The sequence below is a fragment of the Sceloporus occidentalis genome, unplaced genomic scaffold (assembly GCF_023333645.1).
Source record: "Sceloporus occidentalis isolate IW3139 unplaced genomic scaffold, rSceOcc1.0.p SCAF_1, whole genome shotgun sequence".
Taxonomy (NCBI): Eukaryota; Metazoa; Chordata; class Lepidosauria; order Squamata; family Phrynosomatidae; genus Sceloporus; species Sceloporus occidentalis.
Window position 1 is genome coordinate 217,027,370 of NW_028316981.1, and position 22,164 is coordinate 217,049,533.

Genomic DNA, 22,164 nt, shown 5'->3' on the forward strand with positions numbered 1-22,164 from the left:
GTAGTTTACACCTTCCATAAATACATGGATGAAGTGGAAGGAGTGGTTGGAACATGTTTAACCTTATTGTGCCTATTGTCAATGTAGAGATGCCATCCGTCTGACACAAGAAGGTATGCGCCAGTTCCAAGGGGTGGAACCCTTCATCTCAACAGCAGAGAGTGATAATGAAAATCTTATCCAGAGCCTGTTGAGAACATTTTACCTAGGTAATCATCTGAAAGTACCTTTCTTTCACATAGTTCCCTTGTTCTTAGAAGTCAAAGATTCTGTTTCCCAGGGCAAAATTAGATGTAACATTGGCAGCCATATGTGTTTAATTACATGTCTTTTCTATTTGCAAATAAAGCAGAAAATCTCATTCCTTCCACCTTATATGGCCCTTTGGATGAAATTAGATCCACCCACTCCCAGTTTTATATATGATTGAGTAAAATGTCTTCCATAATTGCCCCCTGATTCTTTTCCACATTGGATGTTTGTCTGAAAACACCACATTTTTCATTATTCTGCTGTAATTGATGAAAATTCTACAATTTCAATGATAAATTTCTATTTGTTCGCTATTTATATGACTGCATGAGATGAGGAAGTTGGCAGAACATATTGGCTTCCCTATTCCTGCTGTGTAGGTTCGCATGTTGAAGATACTGTCCAAGAATCCACAGATGCTTCACATTCTGCTGGGAGTCAAGTGGAAGTGCAGGATGAAAAGGAGCTACCAGAAGATTTAGTAAAGCAGGAGAAGCTTGTACAGTACTTACAGAATGCCTATAACTTTTCCACAAAAATCACAGAAGCCTTGAGCATGATCTCCAAACTGATGTATGAAAGTTCAGTCTCTGGTAGGTACAGTGAAGAGTTCTGCCTAATGGACAAACAAGCTGTCACACCTGAAAAGGCATGACATTAGTAATTTTAAAAATACACATTCTAAAATTCATTTCTGAGTATTTTAGGGGCTCTCCAGACACAGTTCACCAAGTTGAAAAATCTTTTAGACAATGTAACTTCAGCGTATAGGTGAGGATTTTATATGGTGCTTCCATCCACACCTCTCAAAAACTTCCCAAGATAGAAAACTAGATTCTCAAAAAATATCCTGGCATAGTTTGTGTGATATATGATACTTAATTCGTAGAACCCAGGAATAAGGACAGGATTCTTGGAGAAATGAGAGATATCACGTGTATTGTCAATGCTGGCTCTTCCACAGTTTATAAAAGCTATCAGCAAGAGACTGGTTGTGAAGCTGTCAGAACAGTTTTGCCTGTTCTCTGTGGTGACTTTTTGTCTGGAGAGCCTCAAATTTCCATATGACAGCTTTGATAGGACCAACTAGCAATGCATTATATAAGAATTGCTGCCTTACATTCTGAACGTTCACAACACGAATGAATAAAATTGTATGACTAACATGGTGTTCACACTGCTATTTAAAGAGGTAGCTCCATTTTAGAGAAACTTCAGCTTCCCTAGTATCAGTTTTTGCAGAAACATGCCAAAAAGTTAACAGTCTGAAAGCTTACAATGGGAGTAGCTTCAAGATGAGCTGATTGATGCAGGAGCCAAAGATCTAAAATGTTTAAGAAGGGTCTTTAACATCCAGAATAGTTTATTTCAAAACCTAGAAAACACAGTACAGAACAAAACAGTGCATATATTATAAAAAACCTCATAGACATTATTTTGTATTGGTGATTATAGAGAAAGTCTTAAAGCACAAATTTCTAAGATCCTTTAAGAAATTATGTTCCAGAAAATAAAAGTGTGGTTGGTCTTCATGGCCTTTGAAGTCTATTCCAGCTCTTTAATTCTAAAATTCTTCACGCTATTATTATTCACCTCTGGTATACTGTTTGTTTATCCTATCGGATCACACGTACAGCGCTTTTTGGGAAATATGTTGCATGTAACCTCTATCTGGCTTGCTCCTATAGCTAGTTCTCATCATAGAGAATTCCTGTACTTCCCTTCAAGGTGTCACAGATGCCTTCTTCATTTCCCCTGCCTGCAGTACTAATCATTACTGACATGCTGCTGTATGCTTGATACGAACGCTGCAGGAGATCACGGATTGGAATAATGTTTCCACGGGGATGTCTTTCAGCTTTGACGATGTTGAATCTCTTTGTCTCTGTACAGGTGTGGCTAGTCTTCTAGATGTCTGACTGGCCACTCCTATACTCCTTCTTGACACTTTTCAGTACGCACTACACATTTTCATGCTAGTCAGCTGGACCATTGAGCTTTTAGGTACAGCATGTCTTATTTGTCACAGAAATTATATCTTGCACTCTTCTCACTGTCCCTTGTTGTCAGTGTATTGCTGGAACTGGGCAAGATACTATTTCCTCCTGATAACCAGCATAATTATAGAAATTCTTACAGGGGTTCTACTCCAACTCGATACCATTTAGGCCCTCCCTACATTGGATGAACTGTCCAAACCTTTGTAAATAAGGAGACCTTGGTCTGGGGAATTTATCATTAGCTCAAACAGAGGAGCGGTCTCTATCCTATGTATACGAAGGTAGCCAAGGTAATAGGTCAACAGAGACAAGTTTTATGAAAACTGAATACTGTTTATTATTCATTCACACATAAGACAATCATACACTCACACAATCATCCAAGAACTCAGGAATATAGTAAGTTAGCGTTGGATAGATAACATGAGGCTTTCTAATGGTTATATTCGCCTGTATTGGCGGTGCTCCAGGTCCAGATTGATGAAGACTCAGCAACACGGAGGGGAAGGAAAGAGGGGGAGTGGATTGGAACTACAGTGGTACCTCGGGATACGAAATACCCAGGTTACGAAATTTTCAGGATACGAAAAAAAATAATTTAAAAAAAATTTTCCGGGTTAAGAAAGTTTTTTCGGGTTACGAAAAAACTTTTGGTGCTTTTCGGCGCGATTTCACACGGAATCGCGGCTTTTCCCCATTAGCGCCTATGGGGATTCGGCTTGCGAAAGCCTTTCGGGTTACGAAATTGACAGCGGAACGAATTAATTTCGTAACCCGAGGCACCACTGTATATCAGAACTCACCTTGGTGGTGCTGACAGTTTCTGTCTTATTTCTTAGCTGCTGGTGCGCAGCCACCTTATGGCTGAGCTCATATTTGTTTGCTTCACTCCCTATGCTAAAAGGACAGTTAGTCCTTGCAGTACTTTAGTTTCGTAGGATCTGTCTATTGATGCCACATATAATGACCTTGAGTGTCTTTATTATACCACTACCTCTGTCCTACATTGAAGATCCAGATAGATATATTTTCAAATTTTCAAGGGCTTGATGAGCCGTTCTTTGATTACCAATGCCATGACTTGTGCAGTTCCACATTGTTGTAAGTTTCTTTCACCCTTCAGGTTATGCTGCATTTTCTCATTGAATCAAGAACCATTTGTATACCATATCTTCTTGTTTTCAGTATGTTTCTACTAGTCCTATATCAGCTTACAGTTGATAGCTTCTACTGTCTCTACGTCACTTACCTATTGGATAGTTTTCTGTTGGAGATCACCATTGCCAGCAAATCTGTGCCCTCTGTCTAGCTCAGAGGTTTCTTCCTTTGATAATTTTGTTTCTGCCCATATCAGGCGGTCCTGGTGGCACAGGGGTTACTGCTAGTATTGCAGCCACACAGTTGTAAGTTCACAGTGTTGTCAATTTGATCCTAGACTTACACCTTAAAAACCATTTAAGGGCTGCTTAGTCCACTACTAACAGTATAAAAATGTAAATGGTATTGCAATTCCAATACTTCTTATCTATCTCAATGTTGTCAGGTGCTGTCCTCCAAAGTTATTCCCCTGTCGCTCATCCATAGAGTAGTGATGGCCAGTACCTCCAAGGTTTCCTTGTTGCTGATGTCTAGCAACTGCCTGTGCAACATATGAGTTAGCAGGCAAGCCTGTTTTTCTGCCAGTGTAAATGCTTCTTTACTTAGCTTGGTTGCTGTTTCCATTACATCTCTGTTGGATTTTTCTGCTTGACGTCTGTAGAGTCGTCATATGATCGAGACTGCTCGTTCTTGTGTCTACATGTCCTTTGACTCAGGTTCACAAATGGTGATTCTATTTGGGAGCAGTGTGCCTTTCTTGTGTGGCATGGCACTCCCTTCTGTAACTGCAGCTTGCTAGTCTAAACCCATTTGTGTGATTCACAGAGGCCACAACGAAGGAGGACAGGTTGCTTACCTGTAACTGTAGTACTTTGAGTGGTCATCTGTGAATTCACACAAACCCGCCCATCCTCCCCTTGCCCTGCCTTGCCTCTCCTTAGATCCTGGGCTGCTGTGTTGGCATCCACGGAACTGAGGGTTTAGGCAGAAAGAGAGCCAAGTAGGCAGTTGGAGAGTGGGCAGGGCTACCGCTGAAATGCTTCTAATAGCTCTAGATATTTCCGAATATTCTCTGCGCAGGTGCAGAATAACCCATTTGTGTGAATTCACAGATGACCTCTCAAAGAACTACAGTTACAGGTAAGCAACTGTCCATACATGTATTGTGCTAAATAGCAGTCTAGAGCATTTGATTGGAGAATGGTTGCCGAACAAAATAGGGATATGGTCATTTCGTTGCTGTTTGGCTAAAGGCATTGATCTGAACTGCAATATAAAATCACCCTCCCCATCTTCTTTCTTTTTAGTGGTACAAGAAGCCATTGAATTCTTTGTGATAGTCTCTCAGTTTGGTGTCCCTCAAGCTGTTCTAGGAGTCCGTCAGATGCTTCCACTTATATGGTCCAAGGATCCAAAAATCAGAGAGGCTGTGTTGGATGCTTACAGGCGGCTCTACCTCAACCCTAGTGGAGACACTGAAAGGTTTGGATGACCTTCTACTACAAACCATAGCAGAGGAAAGTGCATTCCCTTAACTGGGGTATTGGTAATTATGCCACTCAAGAGAACACAGAATGTGATTATCAGATGCTGTTGTCCTTAAAATAGGCTTTTTGGTTCTGCAGAATAAAAAATGTAGATCCAGTGAATAACTGGTATGGGCTCCCCAGATACGTTCTTCCCAAATGAATCCTTGACTATAGGCATATGCTAAGTTTGTTGTTGTTTATAATTCTTGATTGCATTTTTAATAGGTTTTACAATCAAGATAGCTGGCTGTAGAGTAGAATCCCATAATGACAAGTCCTTTAAAATAATTCCAAAACATTTTCTTTCTCTTTTATTTAGGATTAGAGCTCAGAATTTGGTACACTCTCTCTTCCTTCTTATGGTAGATGCAACACTGAGTACAATTCGGTGCCTTGAAGAAATTGTGAGTATACTTTCCCTTATAGCGTGCCAGCTCACAATCCTAGTCACACTTACAATGTCTTGGCTTTGTGATTAAGAATCTTGCAGGTCTTGCAATCTGCCTTATTTGACTTAGGGCAGAGGGGTCTCATACTGGACTGTTCCATCTGTACCTCCAAACTGGCAGCATTACTGTCTGTCAAGGACTTTTTTCTGCAATTATGTTAAACTTCTGTTGCAGGTGTTTACCTCTTCTAAATGACATTTTCAAGTTGCTTGACTGTGTTCTATGTCTATAGGGGCCAGGAATTTGATTGAAGTAACTAACTTGTTGATGCTAGCTTGGTCTTCTATCCTTGGAAACTAAAAAGAGACATGGGAGTAGAATATAGCATTATTGACCACATGGAGAGAAATTCTTCTCTTGTGGGCCTGGATTGTAGAACTAATCAATGAAATGCAAAGATCTATTTTCCAAAATGCACATTTATTTAGAGAATGTATTATTACAAGTAACAGTGGTAACCACTGACTTGGATCCTTTTAAAAGATACAAGAAAAATTCACTGGCAGCATGATACTCCAACATTAAACAGAGTAAATGTTGTGTAAATCACTCCCGGAGCAATGATGTGTGTTAAATGCAGTTTCTACCTTCAGCAAACTGTGTTCCTCTGAATACCAGCTGCTGAGAGAAAACAACATGGCCATCTATATTGTAGGTTTCCTGAAAGTTTCTTTCTAAAACTGAGTAGCAGAATGGTATGTCCTCAGTCTGATCCTGCAAGGCTCTCAAATTAAGTGGTGACAATGTCTTTGTTAAGTAAACCACAGAATAAAAAGGTAGTATGTTGCAGTGTTTTGAGATACTTGTCATCAGCAGTTTTTAAATTTGAGACAAATACTTTACATCTTCTTGCATTTCTCTGAATTCTCAATAGAATCCTCCTGATACCCCCAATTTTTGTACAGATTAATCTTGCCACTTGCTGTTGTTGGCAGAGCCATTCAGATTTGCCTTGTACATTCTGTAAGTGGAGAGAATCATAGAATAATAGAGTTGGAAGAGACCGCAAGGGCCATCCAGTCCAACCCCGTGTTATGCAGGAAATCCAGATCAAAGCATCCCCGACAGATGGCCATCCAGCCTTTGTTTGAAGACCTCCAAGGAGGGGGACTCCACTACACTCTGAGGGAGTGTGTTCCACTGTCGAACAGCCCTTACTGTCAGGAAGTTCTTCCTAATGTTGAGGTGGAATCTCTTTTCCTGCAGCTTGCATCCATTGCTCCACGTTCTAGTCTCTTGAGCAGCAGAAAACAAGCTTGCTCCCTCCTCAGAACCTCCAGCCAGCCATCTGCAAAGCAGGGACATTTATAAAGCTCCAGTTTTACATCAGAGAAGGGAAAACTCCTTTGAAATCCTGTTTCCTCTAGCCAGGGTGGATTACGGGTTAGGCTTGCTCCACATAGTGGATCTTACGTTGACTTTTATGGGAAGAGTGTGGTCACTAACTTTCATTATTGCTTTCTCTTTAAAAATGCCTCATGCTTCCTTTATGAATTTTGTTGTTTTCTAGATCTCTGAATTTGTTCAAAAAGATGAGATAAGACCTGCTGTGATCCAGTTGCTCTGGGAGCGGTTTACAGAGAAATCACACTGCTCAGTGTTGGAGCGCCATGCTGCTATCATGCTTTTGGGCATGATGGCAAGGTGAGTCAGTAGCTCAGCTTCCTGTTCAATTAATAAGCTGGCAGGATACAAATGACTTCATAATAACTATATCATGTACAAGAGACCCCCAAAGAAGAGTCAAAATGTCCATGTTTCCCAAAAAAGTGCAGAACACATTTTCTTGCATCCATACAAGCCTTCATTCTTAAAGATTTGAAAATACGTGCATGCTTCAGTTAACAAAGTCTGTCACAAAGAAGCTCATTTTAAAAGTATTTTATGCCCACCCAGCCTTCCTTTCCTCCTTGTCCTCTGTCTAGCTGGAGGTTTTAGCAACATTAACATTGGGAACATGGTGAAGGGAGCTGGATGAATATAGACTTGGTGTGAGGTTGCAGTAGTTTCTGTAGTTTAAAAAAATGAAATGAAGTTTGGGCTGGGAAAGAATGGGATTCTACTCTTGTTGATCCTACTGGTACTGTGTTTGCCAGCCTGCAAGGTATGGTAAACAGCAGCTGCCTCCAGAATCCTTTTACTTAGTCACACATGAACAAGAGAGACTGGGAAAGGGGAAAACAAATAAACCCACCTCACCTGCTATCCCAGCATTTTTAAAAAGCAGAAGTCTGTAAGTTTGATCTCCAAAGTAGACATTAGAAAAATGAAGGCTGATGGGAAAAAAAGTCATCCCTGGATGCATTGTAGAAGTAGCCATCAAATGGCCTTTAGAAGCTTCAAATGTTTTTGTTTACTTATGAAGGCTTAACTGACCTAGTTGTCTCATTTCACATGTGCATATAGTTTCACTCTGAATAAAAGTTTGCTGCAACATGTTGACCTATTCCTCTTTTTTGTGATACAGGAACCATATCAAGTTTTTTCCATGTTATTTCTGCCTCTGGTATCATATTTTCTGTTAAAAGTAATCCACGGGAACATCTACTTTGTTATTTGAAATATATGTGTATAAGATGTTGCTTTGGTCACTGATGTGCATCCGAATTTCTACAGTATGTTGAATGTAATTAAATATATTCTTGCCAACACCAGGGGGAAGCCTGAGATCGTGGGGAGCAACCTTGATATTTTGGTTACAGTGGGACTGGATGAAAGAGTGCATGCGGATTATCGCCTTGCCCTGGAAGTTTGTAATGCCATCTCTAAAATTGGCAATAATCAGAAGGTTAGAATATGCCTGTGATCACCACTGTTTTTTTCCTCGTATTGTAAATGCCACATCAGGTGCACCCAGTTTTTTTAAGTCTGGTCTTCAGGTAAGTATGAGGGCTTGCATAACAGATGCAATGGGATAGCTATCACAGATAGAAATGGGTCCAGTATTGTTTGGAAAGAGTCTTTACTGAGTTGCCATCTTCCATACAGAACCTGCCCAAGAGGGGAGATTAGATTAGCTACTAAATGGGAAAGTTAATTATTGTCCAAAATCCACAAAACAGTAATACCTTTTGGACCAACCAAAATGCACGTAATACATGTTGCAAGCTTTTGAAGCTCCACTACAAATATAACATCTTGACTAAACGCAGGGCCATGACTAACATCATCAATATTTTTTTCCTCCTTTATCATTTTTAACACCTGATAAAGAAGTCAGTGGAGCTTCAAAAGCTTGCAGCATGTATAATGTGCATTGTACTTGGTCCCATAAAGGGTTCTGTTTTGTGGTTTTTGGATGATGATGTACTTTGCTATATGGCCAACACAGCTACCCTTGTTAAATGGAAAAGTGTTTAGGGTTGCCAGATGGCTTGTTTAGAAGGGTCTGAGAAGCTAAGATCACTTTCTCTGAAACATTTTGCAGCCAACTGGTTATACTAGCACCACTGGAGGCCACTAGATGTTACAGTGGATCCTTGCTATACGCTGAAGTTTGGTTCCAAGATCCCCTGTGGATAACAAAATCCGTGGATGCTCAAGTCCCATTAAATATAATGACATAGCTAAAAGGTGTCCCTTATAAAAAATGGAAAATCAAGGTTTGATATTTGAAATTTATACTTTTTTGAACATTTTCAAACCGTGGATGCTTTGAGTCTGTGTATAAAAAATCCGTGGATAAGAAGGGTCGACTGTATTTATTTTGATAGGTGAGAGTGGTGGGTCAACTAAAATTCATCCATTTTCTCCACTATGGCCAGTCTAGTATGGTGGCAGCCTTGAAAAAATGTTCCTGGGCTAACATGTTTATTTCATGTTTATTTCCATGGATACTAGCATCCACTGCTTGAAAATATTCAAACAAAGTATAAATTCCAAATAGAAAAACTTGATTTTTCATTTTATATAAGAGATACTATTTTGCTATGCCATTGTATTTAATGGGACTTGAACATCCACAGTTTGTTATCCATTGGGGGGGGGTTTCCTGGAACCAAACCCCAGTGTATACCAAGGGCCCACTGTATTTGATTCATGAAATGTTTGCTCTTCAATCTTCTTTTCCTCTGCAAATTTCTCTTCCCTTCTGTAAATCCATGTATGGCATTGATCCTGGCCAGAACAGTTGGGGAAAGGCAAGACTCTTTTGATTTCAAACCCTTTCTGTAAGAAAATTCCTGGAGAACATTAGTCATAGTTTAGGATACGGATAGGCTCCTTTCTAGCAGTAGAGGCCACACACACACCCCAGCTGTTGCTACCACCGACACCTGTACTATCTTTCTGTTGTGCTGTTGGTGGAAAAGTACATTTTCAGTGGGGTCTGTGAGGGGCACATACCTTATTTTCTAGGAGAGTTGTGCTCCCAGTTATCCACTGAGACAACGGTTCTGCTGGGAAGCAGACAATACTTTTCCAACAGAAACTTTATTAGTGACTGCAGGATCTTGATGAAAAGGGTGATACAAAAGTGGCTAAGGCTGCACATTGCCCACTTCCCCTTCAGGAGTTTGAATCTGTTCTTTTTTTCTTTTTCTTTTTTTTCCCTACATTTACCAGTTTTTGCTACGTCTACCAGCCCTCTGCATCCACTGATTCAACTATCCACAGCTTGAAATCATTTTTAAAATATGTAAATTCCAAAAAGCAAAGCTTAATTTTGCCATTTTATATAAGGGGCACCATTTTACCAAGCCGTTGTATTTAATAGGGACTTGAGTATCTATATTTCAGAGACTTGAAAGTCCTACATTTAGTGTATTAATCCTTACAAGTGCCCAATCCTATACTGTATCTAGTGTAAGCACTTGCACTTTAGAAGCTTTTAAAATCTATAAGCCAGTTTGAGCTGCAAGTTGAAACTAGGAGGCTTTCAGCTCATGTTCTTGGTCACTTCACCATGCTCCACTATCTGAAAGCTTGCAGTTCCCAAGTGCCACATCTCAATCACACACAGCATACACTGACAAATAATCAGAGGTAGTGTGAATTAGGATACTGAATTTGCATATCAAAATCTCAGTATTCTGGTTAAGTTTTCTATATAACTGGAAGCTGCTGTGTTTGCCCCTGCTTTCCACAACATCCAGGGAAGTTGGAACTGTACATTTTTATTGCCCTTGTCGGTATTATTGCTAAGAGAAACAAAAGTTTCTGCTGTGCAAAACGCGTAATCTCCCTCCCTACAGCCTGGCATTGGGAAAAGCAGCGCCCCTTTCCGGCTTCCGCAATCACACCTGCTCTTCAAACGCCTGCATGAGGCCATTACTGTGGGTAAGTTATTGGACCTGAAACCTGAAGTTAAGACTATACAAGCCATTTGCCTTGTCTGATTATAGGTCTGTCCTCTTGGCTTCCCTTAGGCTTTGCAAAACCAAGCGCACACTGGATCCCTTTCACTCAGGTGGCAGTTGCTCTCATCTATCAGTTGGCAGAAGGGCCTGAAGAAATATGTGCCCAAATTTTGCAGTCTTGCAGCCAGCAGGCCTTTGAGAAGCTGCAGGAGTCTGAAGGGGCTGAGGCAGGTGAGCTGAAGGCAGCAAACTGTTTCTGATAGAACCCCCCCCTTTGAAGTGGGGATGGGTGGGCAGTTGGCTTGGAGAAGAAATGACCAGGTGACATCACTCTAAAAACAATATTTGTTCCAAAGAAATGACTAAACAGACCAAAATATCTCACCATTTTTTGTATTTGTTCTTCAGGGCCTGACCCTTCCCCATGTGAAGTTGCTGGTGACTCGAGCACAATTGATACCACAGTTTTGACACATTTGGTCTCCCTTGCGGGGGATGTGGCCTTGCAGCAGCTTGTACATTTGGAATTGTCAGTAAGCAATGAGCTACGAAGGCGCCGACTCCTTGGAGAAGAGCAAGAAGCAAAGGAACATGCAGCAACCACTACAAAAGTACAGAAAGACAAGGTAAGGTGTGGAGTTCTCTTTACTGTTTTTGATGCTTCCTATACCTGGATACTGTACAGCACTGGTTCAAAAATCATTTGAGTATCTATAGCTCAGTTTTCATTTTAAAAAAAAGCAATCTGAACTAATTCTTCTTTAGAAGCCTTGCTAGGACACTTGCCTGTTGCTGTTATCTGGTGGAAGAATGGGGAAAGCTGACTGGCTAATTCTGTAGTTCAGGAGTTAGCAGTGTCCATGGGCCAGAGTTATGTACTCTGATATAGCAGATGAAACCTAATCTAATGAATAAATTGTCGTTTCTTCAGTCCTTTTACCTGAAATTGATGTTGAATGTAGTTGAAAAGGTCATAAGGCTTCTCTTCTTTCTTGTTTTTCAAGTAATTTTCTACTCATGGCAACCCTAAGGTGAACCGGGTTTTCTTGGCAAGATTTGTTCAGAGGAGGCCATTACCTTCCTCTGAGGCTGAGAGCATGTGATTTGCCTGAGGTGACTCTGGGTTTCATGGCTGAACTGAGCATCAAGTCCTGGTCTCCAGAGTCATAGTCCAACATTCAAACCACTCCCTCTTGCAACACCTCATTCAATTACAGTGGGCCTTTCCCTTATGTGGGGAAACCGTTCCGGATCCCCCACATAAGGGTAATTCCATGTATGCTCGCACCCCATTGAAAACAATGGGGTGCACGCACCATATACTTTATTGTCACGCGGCTTAAGCGTAAGCTTGAAGTCACATATAGTGCACTGTACAATGTTCATATATGATTTACATTTAAAATCATATTTATATTATTAGCTGTCCTTTAGAGGAAAATATGAAAGTTCATTCTTCAGAGTTGATCCCCAGTATCTGAGCTACAAAAACAGCCTCATTTCCTAGCAGTGTTTCTTTTGCTTGTATGAAGTGCCAGGATATTAGCTGCAAAGGTTATGAATGCCTTCAGCTTTCATTCTATTAACACTGTTATGCTTCAAACTAGGCACTCAACTGAGGAATAATTTGTGGCTTCTTTCCCTCTGCTTAGAGTACTGGGAATGACACCACCATAGAGGAGGACCTTGGCTTGGTTGGGGCATCTGCCGAGGACACAGAAGCAGAGCTCATCCGCAGCATATGTGAGACAGAGCTGTTGGACGGTGAGCATGCTAGTCTGAGTGGAAACCTCTCTTTCTGGCACATGACTTCCATGTTGCCAAATGTCTCTGTTACCGTAATTTTTGTAGTATAATGGCTAAGAAATCAAACAACAAATTGAAAAGCCCAGATGGCATCTTGCCTTTCAACTAACATAAAAATAAAATCTGATTAATATGTCATTATTGGGATGTTTTGACATAATATAATTTTACTGTGTTGTATCTAACTTTATTATTCTCCATGAGAATATTTTAATTTGTAATTTAAGACATAAAGTTGAGTTGGTTTCTAGCACACGTAGTAAAAGTATAGACACTTAATATTCCTAGACTAGGCGTTGGCCCTCCTCCCCACTCAATGAGCAGGTTGTGTGGTTGTTCTTGGTATGATTGGAAGCGACATCACATTACTGAGCATAAGAATGGTTTATTTCTGCAATTTTTCCAGGGTTTGGGGTCAGGAGCAAAGGTACCTAAATTATCATATTTGTTTTGGTGGGTTGGGTTATTTGTGGGTGCCCAAATTAGGGGAGGAGGAGTCTGAGGCCTTGGAGGAGTCTCCTGGAGACTGCAAAAATGGTTCTTGGAGACTACATATGCCCTGGGGATCACTCTTTCCCGCCCATGCCCTAGATAGACCTACCACTTATTGTTTATAGGAAAACAGCTGCTTTCAGTCTTTATTCCACTGGTGCTGAAGATTTGTAACCACCCAGGAGCCTATGGTGATCCAGCACTAACAGCATCAGCTGCACTGGCCCTTGGGAAATTCTGCATGATCAGGTATTTATGTGTTCCTGTCTTCTCTTCCTAGTCCTCATTCCCCCGGGGAACCTCTCACATTGTTGTGTATTTTCTGCCAGGTGGAGGCAACTTTACTGATATATACCTGAAATTGGTTTGGTTTCCTTTTCCATGCAGTACAGAATTTTGCGATGCTCACTTACGGCTCTTCTTCACAATGATGGAAAAATCCACACTCTCCAGTGTGCGTGCCAACCTAATGATTGCAGCTGGAGACCTGGCCATCCGCTTCCCTAACCAGGTGGAACCATGGACACCCCACCTCTATGCCAGGTAAAGCTTTGGTGCAAAGAATGGTGGCATGAAGGGCCTGAGTCTGGACAGTGGCGGGCTGTAATGGTCTGCAGTGTGGTTAATAGTAAAGACAAGACATTTGGAGGCAACAAAGCCCTCAAGGAATCTTGACAGTACAGCAAGTGATGTGGCTTTGATAGGGAGCCCTGGTTGTGGCACAATGATTAAATGCTGGTACTGCAGCCACAAGATTGTGAGTTCAATCCCAGGGGTTCCAAGGTCCACTCAGCCTTCCATCCTTTCATAGGTTGGTAAAATAACTCCTCAGATCGTTGTGGGCAATTAGCTTACAGATCACTGGTAAGTGGTACAGAAATGTACTTGCTATTTCTATTGCTATTTATTGCCACTTTGGATGTCTTTGTTCCTCAGGCTACGTGACCCTTGTCAGCATGTGAGGAAGACAGCTGCTTTAGTAATGACTCACTTGATCCTGAAAGACATGGTAAAAGTTAAGGGACAAGTGAGTGAAATGGCAACTCTTCTCATTGATCCTGAAGAGGACATTGTTAGGCTGGCTCTGAACTTCTTCACTGAACTCTCCAGCAAGGTGAGTCAGCATGTTACAATGTGAAGCTAGAACACAAATCGGATTATCTTGCTCACTTCTATGCTGTTATAGTTCCAGTGTTGCTGTATGAAGCAGATCACTAAATCATATTTTCCATTTAAAAACTCTTAAGTTTGTGACAGCACTAGGCTGTTTAAAACTAAAAAAATTAAGAAATAGTCTCAGGAAGTTTGGCTGGGGACGTGCCCATCCATGCCCATCAAGATGTACATTGAATCTCATAATGTTATAATCAAATTATCTGGATTTTTATTCTGTGTAACATTCATTTGCTACTGGCTAATACCCATATTTCCTGTAGTTTCACTTCCTTTAGTAAGATCTGAATGAAGTTACATTTGAATTCCTACTTCAGCAAAGCTAAAGTATACCATACGGGTGGTTAATGAGGGTGGCAGCACATCTTCCTCGCCCCCCAGTTGTCCCTGCACAATAAGCAGGCAAGACTTGAATGCAGTAGGTGTTTTGATCTAAATGGCCCTGTTATGCTGAGGCAAGAAGCACTGAGAAATATAGTATAAGGTCCCTCTTATGGTGACAAACCTGTCCTTGACTTTACTACTTCAAAGGATGGCGTGGGATCTCATGTAAAATATATATATATCCTACACAAAGAAAACCAGCTTGTCCCTATCTCTGTTTGGGAAAGGTTTTTGTTTTTGTTTTTTAAATGTGGAGAGCCTCACTGTGCACCCTTATAAGTCATGAAAGAGTGGTCAGCAAAGCTCTCACCTTATAATTGAAAATTTCCTGCTTCCTTGTTATTATCTGACTGTAGGAAATATAAATATCAGGTCACTTCCTACTCCTTGTCTGCGTTTCTGCTTCCAGCTTAATAGAGACTCCAAGATCTAGTGTTCTCTAACGTATCATCTTCTTTAGGAGTGTATAGTTGATGCAGGGATTTATATTCACATTGAAAAGCATTTTGTCCCCTTGGGTGATAAAAGGATCCCTAATATTCCTCTCTAGTCTATAGGTAAAAAGCAAACTAGGGCCCGTTCTGCACGGGCACCCTAGTACGTGCTTGGCACGTACTAGGGTTAGGAAGGGGCGTCCTTTCTGGACACCCCTAACCCTAGTATGCGCTGAGCGCGTACAAAATGGCAGCACTCATTCTACATGAGCGCCGTCATCTTGGTGTCGCGGACGCCTAATGTCCGCACGTCACGCAGCGTAAATGACTCCGTGAGTGCGCCGTTGGCGCTTTGCGATGCCATTTCCGCACCGCAAAAAGAAACCACTTTTTGCAGCTTCTTTTTGCTGCTCGGAGGAGTGGCGTGGTTTGGCCGCTGAGGCTCCTCCGCGCAGCAAATGAGGGCGCTTTTCCTATGTCCCTAAAGTTATGAGTTGCATCAGATCTTGCCATCCATCAGAGTAAATTGACTTGGTTCAGGTAACACTGTTTCTTGAACCAATGTTGTGCCTTTCCATATCATCAGTTTGCAACTGGTAAAATGATAATATTAAAATAAAAGCAATGTGAAACAGTACCCAAAATAAAACAGATAATTAGACTAACAAAACATAGAAGCCTATTAAAAGCTACACAAAAGAAAAGAACACTCCTGGGAGGAGGTTTGGACAGGCAAATTGGGGCTTGGCATTTGATCAATGCAAAAAAAAAAAAAAAAAGACTAACCATAGAAAAAGCATTAGACAGGCAGGAGACCATTTGGATTCTATTTCAGGCAGCAAAATGGGTTTGGCACTGGTTTCAGTGCAACTGCAATGTGTAGATCCACCTTCGCACAGTGCTTTCTGAATTCATATCTGAACTGTGAGGGGACTGTGGTTGATTCCAGATCCTGCTGAGAGATTCAGGCAAATCATCTCCCTTTCTGTATGTCCCTAAACTGATAGTGGTGTATATTTTCCAAGAGTCTCCCCAAGTAAACTAAATTGAAGTTTGAAGGCAAAGCCTGCATTCTCCAAAGTGAGAAAAAGGAATATCTCTGCATGCTTAATTGAGGGGAGGAAATGGGCTTGTGCCTTAGTTTAGTATCTGTATCTTAACCCAGACTCTCTAAATATTGTAGAGACTAGACCCCACTCCAAGCCTGGACCCCTGGAGTTCATGGTCTTAGCAACTTCTGCTCTTGTTTTGTCTATACAGGATAATGCCGTGTATAACTTGCTGCCAGATATTATCAGCCGTCTCTCGGATCCAGATTCAGGCATAGAGGAGCAGCCATTTCGTACCATTATGAGGTAGCTTTAGTTTTTTTATTTTCCCCCTGAAAGTTGCATGTCTCAGACACAGAGAGTCTTGAATAAAATTTGTGGTAAATGAAACAGGGGATGTGTGACAATTTGTAAAACTATGAATATATACATGGAGTATCTAACGTATCGAAGACATAAAAAGTCTACTTCTGGGTATGGAGTATTCCATTCTTGAAAACCGTGCTTTGGTATAGTTGCTCAGCAAATTGCAGCTTCTGCCTTTGGGTAGATGTGACTATGTTTCTGTTCTGAAGTAGTTGTAACTCCAGCTGATCTGGAAAGTGCAGTAGGAGAGATTAAAAATACTGATCACTGGGGATAGATGAAAGAGACACTTTTGCTCTCCTGCTTTCTTACATTTCTTTTTGTAGGAAGGATTAATTTTAGGTCAATTCTCTGTAGTTACATTTCTGATTCCACCCTGACAAAAAAAATCTGACATTCTGTGTAGTCTGCTTCCAAACTCATCATAATAATTTAATTCACTCCAATAAACCACAACTAGCTTTTTTTTAAAAAATGCTTTCCTCCCTCCCTTCCCCCAGGCAACTTTTTTCTTATATTACAAAGGACAAGCAGACAGAGAGCTTGGTGGAAAAGCTTTGTCAGAGATTCCGGACTGCACGGTGAGTAAAGGAATTAATGAGGAAATGGGTATATCTGGGAACAAAACTCAGCTTCTTGGATTGTGAATTTGGAAGCCATGAACATGATGGAAGAGTGCTTTTTTGCAGAAGTAAGGTGGTTATGATTCAGGAAGGCAGGCTGTGCTGTTGTAAAAGGATGCAAACCATAAAGCACACTTGGCTACCACTGAGGCTGTCTAAGGTGTAGCCAGTAACTGAACCAAAAACCTTGGAAACTCTGGCAGAGGGGCAGACAGTTCCTGGCTTTTCATTCCTGGTGGGAGCAGGATATCTATCAAAACTATTACAGTTGGCTCTTGGAACTCATGAAGAATCCTCCCCCCCACAAATTCCAAATATTGTGCATATTCAAGCCCCATAGGCCTGAATGGGGGGCATGCTCCATTGCCGTTAATGGTGATCGCCCCTTCACGGATTTGCAAGTCTGCAGACTTGGAGAGGCGACTCTACTTGTTTGGGTTGTATAGTTTGTGCTTGCATTGGAACTGTTGATAGAATTACTGGGAGAGAAACCCTCACCAACAGTGTGTGTCTTAGAATAGCTATATTAGCTGCACTGAGGATAAATTGTGCTATAAATTATATTTTCATGCTGGAGGACTGCCCTCTGCTACAACTGTTTTGAGACTAGTAGAGGCAAGTCGACTGTTCCTGAAGTTTAAAATCAAAATTGCCCTAGCTTTAAGAAGTTCTATATCATGCTCTCTACAGCACTAGAAATAATGTGTGCCTAAATAATAGCGTCTGCAGACTTTTTAATTTGTGTAATCGCAAAGATTATATGGAAAGGAGGGAGTCATCCAAATTGAATGGAGACCCAGAAACTGAGGAGGCAGTTACAGCCATCGAGCAAACCAGGGTGTTATGTAATGCTTTCTTTTATTAGAGTTAATTAGTAGTCTAGTCTCTGATAAATTTGTAGTTTTTACGTGTTTGTTTGTTTGTTTGTTTGAAAATCTGACTTGCCTCACACCCATCTTCCTTGAATGGTCCCAACTCCTTATTCTTCCACTTACCATCTACTTTTACAGAGGCTGTCACTGAAGATAGCTTGAGATACTGGTGTAGGCAGTATTTTGTCCTGTGTCCTATTGCCCAGTGTCTCTGGATTTTGCTGTCTGCATCCTAGTCCTTCACATGAAAGCTTGGCCAGCCGGTGTCTGGACTATACTACTTTAGACTGCAGATGGGAACTCAGAGGATGGAAACATTCCTTTTTTAAAATGATTTGTAAACATAGAAAACTAGCTTTGAACTGGTTTTTCCACAGAGAAAGCCAGATCCTGGTCAGCAAGGTGATCCTAGGGCTTCCTCCAAGGCCTGGAACTACAAAGTAGAAGGCATGCACTCCACCCTGTCTCCACCTCTCAAGTTCACCCTGGTTATGTGTTTTTGGCACACATGGACACCCATAAACATCTCTTCATCTCCTGTCCCTTCCTGCAGACTACAGAGAGGAGGCACAAAGGTAGCTTAGAACAGAATTCCTACCCACCCCCTAGCAACATGCCTAGAGCTGCATACCTAAAACAGGTATGTTTCAGAGCCCTGACAGGAGGTTAAGGACACAACTCTGACACTTGGAGGAGAGGGGTTCTGATGACAACAGGGTTTTGGTTAGCCAGCCAAATGTTCTCAACCACTGACATAGCCCCAATATTTATAAGCTAACCTCTCTCCTTTAGTAATGGTTCTGACATCTTCCTCTTTTTAGTACTGAAACTTTTTTTCTTCCTCTATTTTTAATGTGGATTTGTGCAAATCTCTAATTGCCAAATGCCTCCTAATTTTTGTAATTTGAGTGGGAAACAGTTTTGCTTCTGATCTTGCATAAATCTGCTTACCTCACTATTGAGAAACTTAGACATTTTCTTTTCTCCTTTTTCTGATACACATCGTTTAAATTATTTCAGACTGTGCACATCTAAAATAGCTGAAATAGAGCATTTTAAAATTTCTTGAGAGTCTGTTGTCTCAGGGGGAAAAAAATACTATATACTGAGTCCAGAGTAAGCAGTTGAACTTAAGTGTCATTTGAAACCAGAGCAGCTAACTTACTTTTCCAGAACACTGTACACAAAAACACATTTTCCTTTAAATGATAAATTTTTAGGGGTACTAAATGTGCATAAGTGTTGCATGCCAACAGAGGCTGGATAGCCATCTGTTGGGTATGCTTTGAAAGTTCCTGCATGGCAGGGGGTTGGACTGAATGACCCTTGTGGTCTCTTCCAGCTCTATGATTCTATGATTCTGTGCCTTTCATCTCCTTGTTGCACCTTTGGTCTGTTTCACCAGGGCAGTTGTGTTCCTAGCATTGCTTATCCTTACCATGTCATTACTGTTTTGAGTGCTTCCTAGGTGTTTTCTTGTGTGATTCCCCATAGCTGTAATGCTAGGGTCATGGTGGTGTAGCTAAAGATAAAGGCTCTGATACACTTAAGTTCTTTAGTCTAAGCCAAAGGAGCCCTCTGTCATGCTTAGCCCTGTTGCTGGCAAGGCATCATATGTTCTATCAAACTTGTTTTTTCTAGCGATCCCTGGATCATCACTCAGTTCTTTCCCTTGATGTCATCCAGGTCAAGTCATTCTTCACTCCTTTTCAGGGCTATGTGTTTTGCATATTTAATTGCTTTCCTAATTTTTTTAAAATGTAGTTCTATTTCTTCTCTTTGCTGTTCTGGTGTTTTGTTTTTCCTCTCTCACTGTCCGTTTCACATCCTTCCCCAAGTAAGCAGAAAGCTCAAAAAGGGTTTATCCTTTTATATTGATCCCTGTTTTTGTGTTTTCTTCCCTACTTAAGTGCCTGGTTTGGTTTTGCCTGTCTCTATTCTAGTTGCGTGTTGTGACAATGGGAAAGCTTACAGTGAAGTCTCTTGCCAAACCATGAGGAGACAATACAGAGACATAGTAATGTTAGTCTGAAATATCAGTATGAAAGGGATCTTGCAGCAACTTTGAGACTGTCACAGTTGGTCTCAAAGGTGCTGTAAGAGCCCTTTGCATAAGGATTTCAAAGTCCTCTTTGCAGCAAATGTAGATGATCTGAGACTCTACAGGACTCCAGATGACTCCTCCAGGAGCCATATGAGTCTACAGAGTTCCATCTCTCCAGTTTTGGTATCAGCCTCTGCTATTAACAATGCAGAACCAGTTTTGGCTGCCATGTTCACAGGTGCCAAAGCTTGCTCTCTCCTGCTAAGGGAGAAGCATTAGTGACTGGAGAGGTTGTACAAGTGTTTCTCAGAGCATGTTTGAGAGGGAGATGAAACTTAAGGATAGAAAAAAGGAATGGAGCCCTTCAGGCCATTTTTGTCCAGGAGGGTGAACTCTGGTGAAGTTCTTTTTCCCTGCCCAAAAATTGTTTCCCGGAGTAGCAAAGTGGCAAGCTCAGCACTCTCTGGCCCTATATTCGCAGCCAAGGCAGCAGCATTATCACAATTTGACAACGGACATTTCTATTGCCATTCTATATCAGTCAGCCACTTTTAAGTACAAGCTGTTCCTATGACTTTTTGTACTCCCATTTTATTCCTTTCCTGTATTCAATAAGGGGTGCTTATTATACAAAAAAAATTGTACCTGCCCTGACAAACAATGCTCGGCTGGTGGCCTCATCTCATCAGGGAGTTAACCTCCAGTTAAACATTTCAGACTTTGTGTGTGTGTGTGTGTTCCCTTTCTTTGTCCTCTCCAGCTCTGCTGAGAAAGCCCTTAGGCCTCTTCATCTTCTGCAATAAATAGGCAGACTAATCAGTGTTATCTAAGTCTGTTTCTGAACAAACACATTCTTCTGATGAGGATGAAGGCACGTCCTCTTAGCCTAGAGAGTTGGTGAAAATGTCCAAGGCAAAGTGAGTTAGGGATGTAGGTGAAGTTTCTCTGCCTTCAGCATCAGTTAACAATTGGTCTGATCATCAAGCAAAGGAATCATCTGTCGTTGGCTGCATTGGATAGTGAATGAGGCAAATGGCTTGGAGGCCAACTAGTTTACATCACGCTGTGCCTCTTTTCAAGCCTATGTGCCCTGAGGAGAACAAAGCTATAAAATGACCCAAAAGGAGCAAAGAATTGGCCTCTTTAAAGCTGCCCTCACCAATAGGAACACACACTTTCAGTTTCAGAACCCTGTAATCATTAGTGACTATCAAAGCCCATATAAACAAGCTGGGAGGATCTTCTTTGCAGTCTTGCCCTAAAGGAAGCCGATTTATCTATTTATTTATTATTTTGGCTCTAAGAGGTGGCTACAGGTTGCCTCTTAGGGACTGACTGTGTCTGCACAGTCCCTAAAACAGGGGTAGGCAATCTTTTTGAGCCAGGGGCCGGGTTGCTGTCCCTCAGACAACTGGGGGGCTGAAACCAAAAAATAAATAATTAAATAATTTTTAAAGAAATTAAATATATAAATAAACCAGGACAAATGTAGGACAAAATTTTCAAATGGGAGACACTTTTTTTTTAACAATGGAGGACACGTGAAAAAATTTGCTGGTTTTTTTAAAAATGTTAATATAAATGCATGTTTCTGAGGCTTCTATAGACAATTGCCCCCCAAAGACCTCGGCGGCAGGACTGGGCTGGGGCCGGTCCCAAGGCCTTGCCGGGCCGCATCTGGCCCGCGGGCCACAGGTTGCCTACCCCTGCCCTAAAACATCTTTTAAGCTGTGTCACTCAGATTTTTTTCTTTTTAAAAGGTGACCATCACCTCCACAAGGGGAGTGTTTGAGCTGAAGGCTCAGTCAGTGCTTCCCTTTGTTGTTTTGATGAGGATTAATTTACCTTGTGGCTTGATCCTTGTTTTTTGCAAAGTGAATTCCACCTTCCATAGATCCTAGTTTATTCTGCCCTCATTTGGCCCAAATTCCTCCCATTGGACAAAGAATGGTATAAATTAGACATGAAGGCAGACTAGTTCTTTGTAGCACACTGAGGCTCTCTTTGTTTCCTTGTTGTCAGCTTCTTTAGCAAGACATATTTCTTCCTCACCTTAGCAAGATGGTTGAGAGTTTGTATTTTTTTTTTCAACATATAAAGTGCTACAGCTGCTAAGCCCTCTAGAGTTATTACACGGTGTACTTCCTTCATCTTCCACAGTTTTCTCCACACTACTCAAGAAAGTTTTGCAGAACAACTTTGTGAACTTTTTTCCCTGATTTTTCAAAACATTACAAATTGTTTCCTCTAGTATCGCCATTGACAGGAGTATTTTCGAGAGTGTTCTGCCACCTTA

At 41.2% G+C, this 22,164-nt stretch overlaps 1 protein-coding gene across 2 annotated transcripts in view; it reads left to right on the forward strand.

Annotated features, from left to right (window-relative positions):
- NCAPD2 (non-SMC condensin I complex subunit D2) overlaps window positions 1–22,164 on the forward strand; it is a 46,331-nt gene that overhangs the window by 19,772 nt on the left and 4,395 nt on the right. For both annotated transcript variants that reach the window (XM_089488908.1, XM_089488907.1), the window contains exons 13-27: window positions 88–209; window positions 633–845; window positions 4,658–4,832; window positions 5,199–5,283; window positions 6,839–6,972; window positions 7,984–8,116; window positions 10,521–10,605; window positions 10,695–10,856; window positions 11,034–11,251; window positions 12,278–12,389; window positions 13,049–13,172; window positions 13,311–13,466; window positions 13,860–14,037; window positions 16,175–16,269; window positions 16,830–16,910. In XM_089488908.1, coding sequence (XP_089345034.1) covers window positions 88–209; window positions 633–845; window positions 4,658–4,832; window positions 5,199–5,283; window positions 6,839–6,972; window positions 7,984–8,116; window positions 10,521–10,605; window positions 10,695–10,856; window positions 11,034–11,251; window positions 12,278–12,389; window positions 13,049–13,172; window positions 13,311–13,466; window positions 13,860–14,037; window positions 16,175–16,269; window positions 16,830–16,910 — 2,073 coding nt within the window. The remainder of the gene's footprint in view (window positions 1–87; window positions 210–632; window positions 846–4,657; window positions 4,833–5,198; window positions 5,284–6,838; window positions 6,973–7,983; window positions 8,117–10,520; window positions 10,606–10,694; window positions 10,857–11,033; window positions 11,252–12,277; window positions 12,390–13,048; window positions 13,173–13,310; window positions 13,467–13,859; window positions 14,038–16,174; window positions 16,270–16,829; window positions 16,911–22,164) is intronic.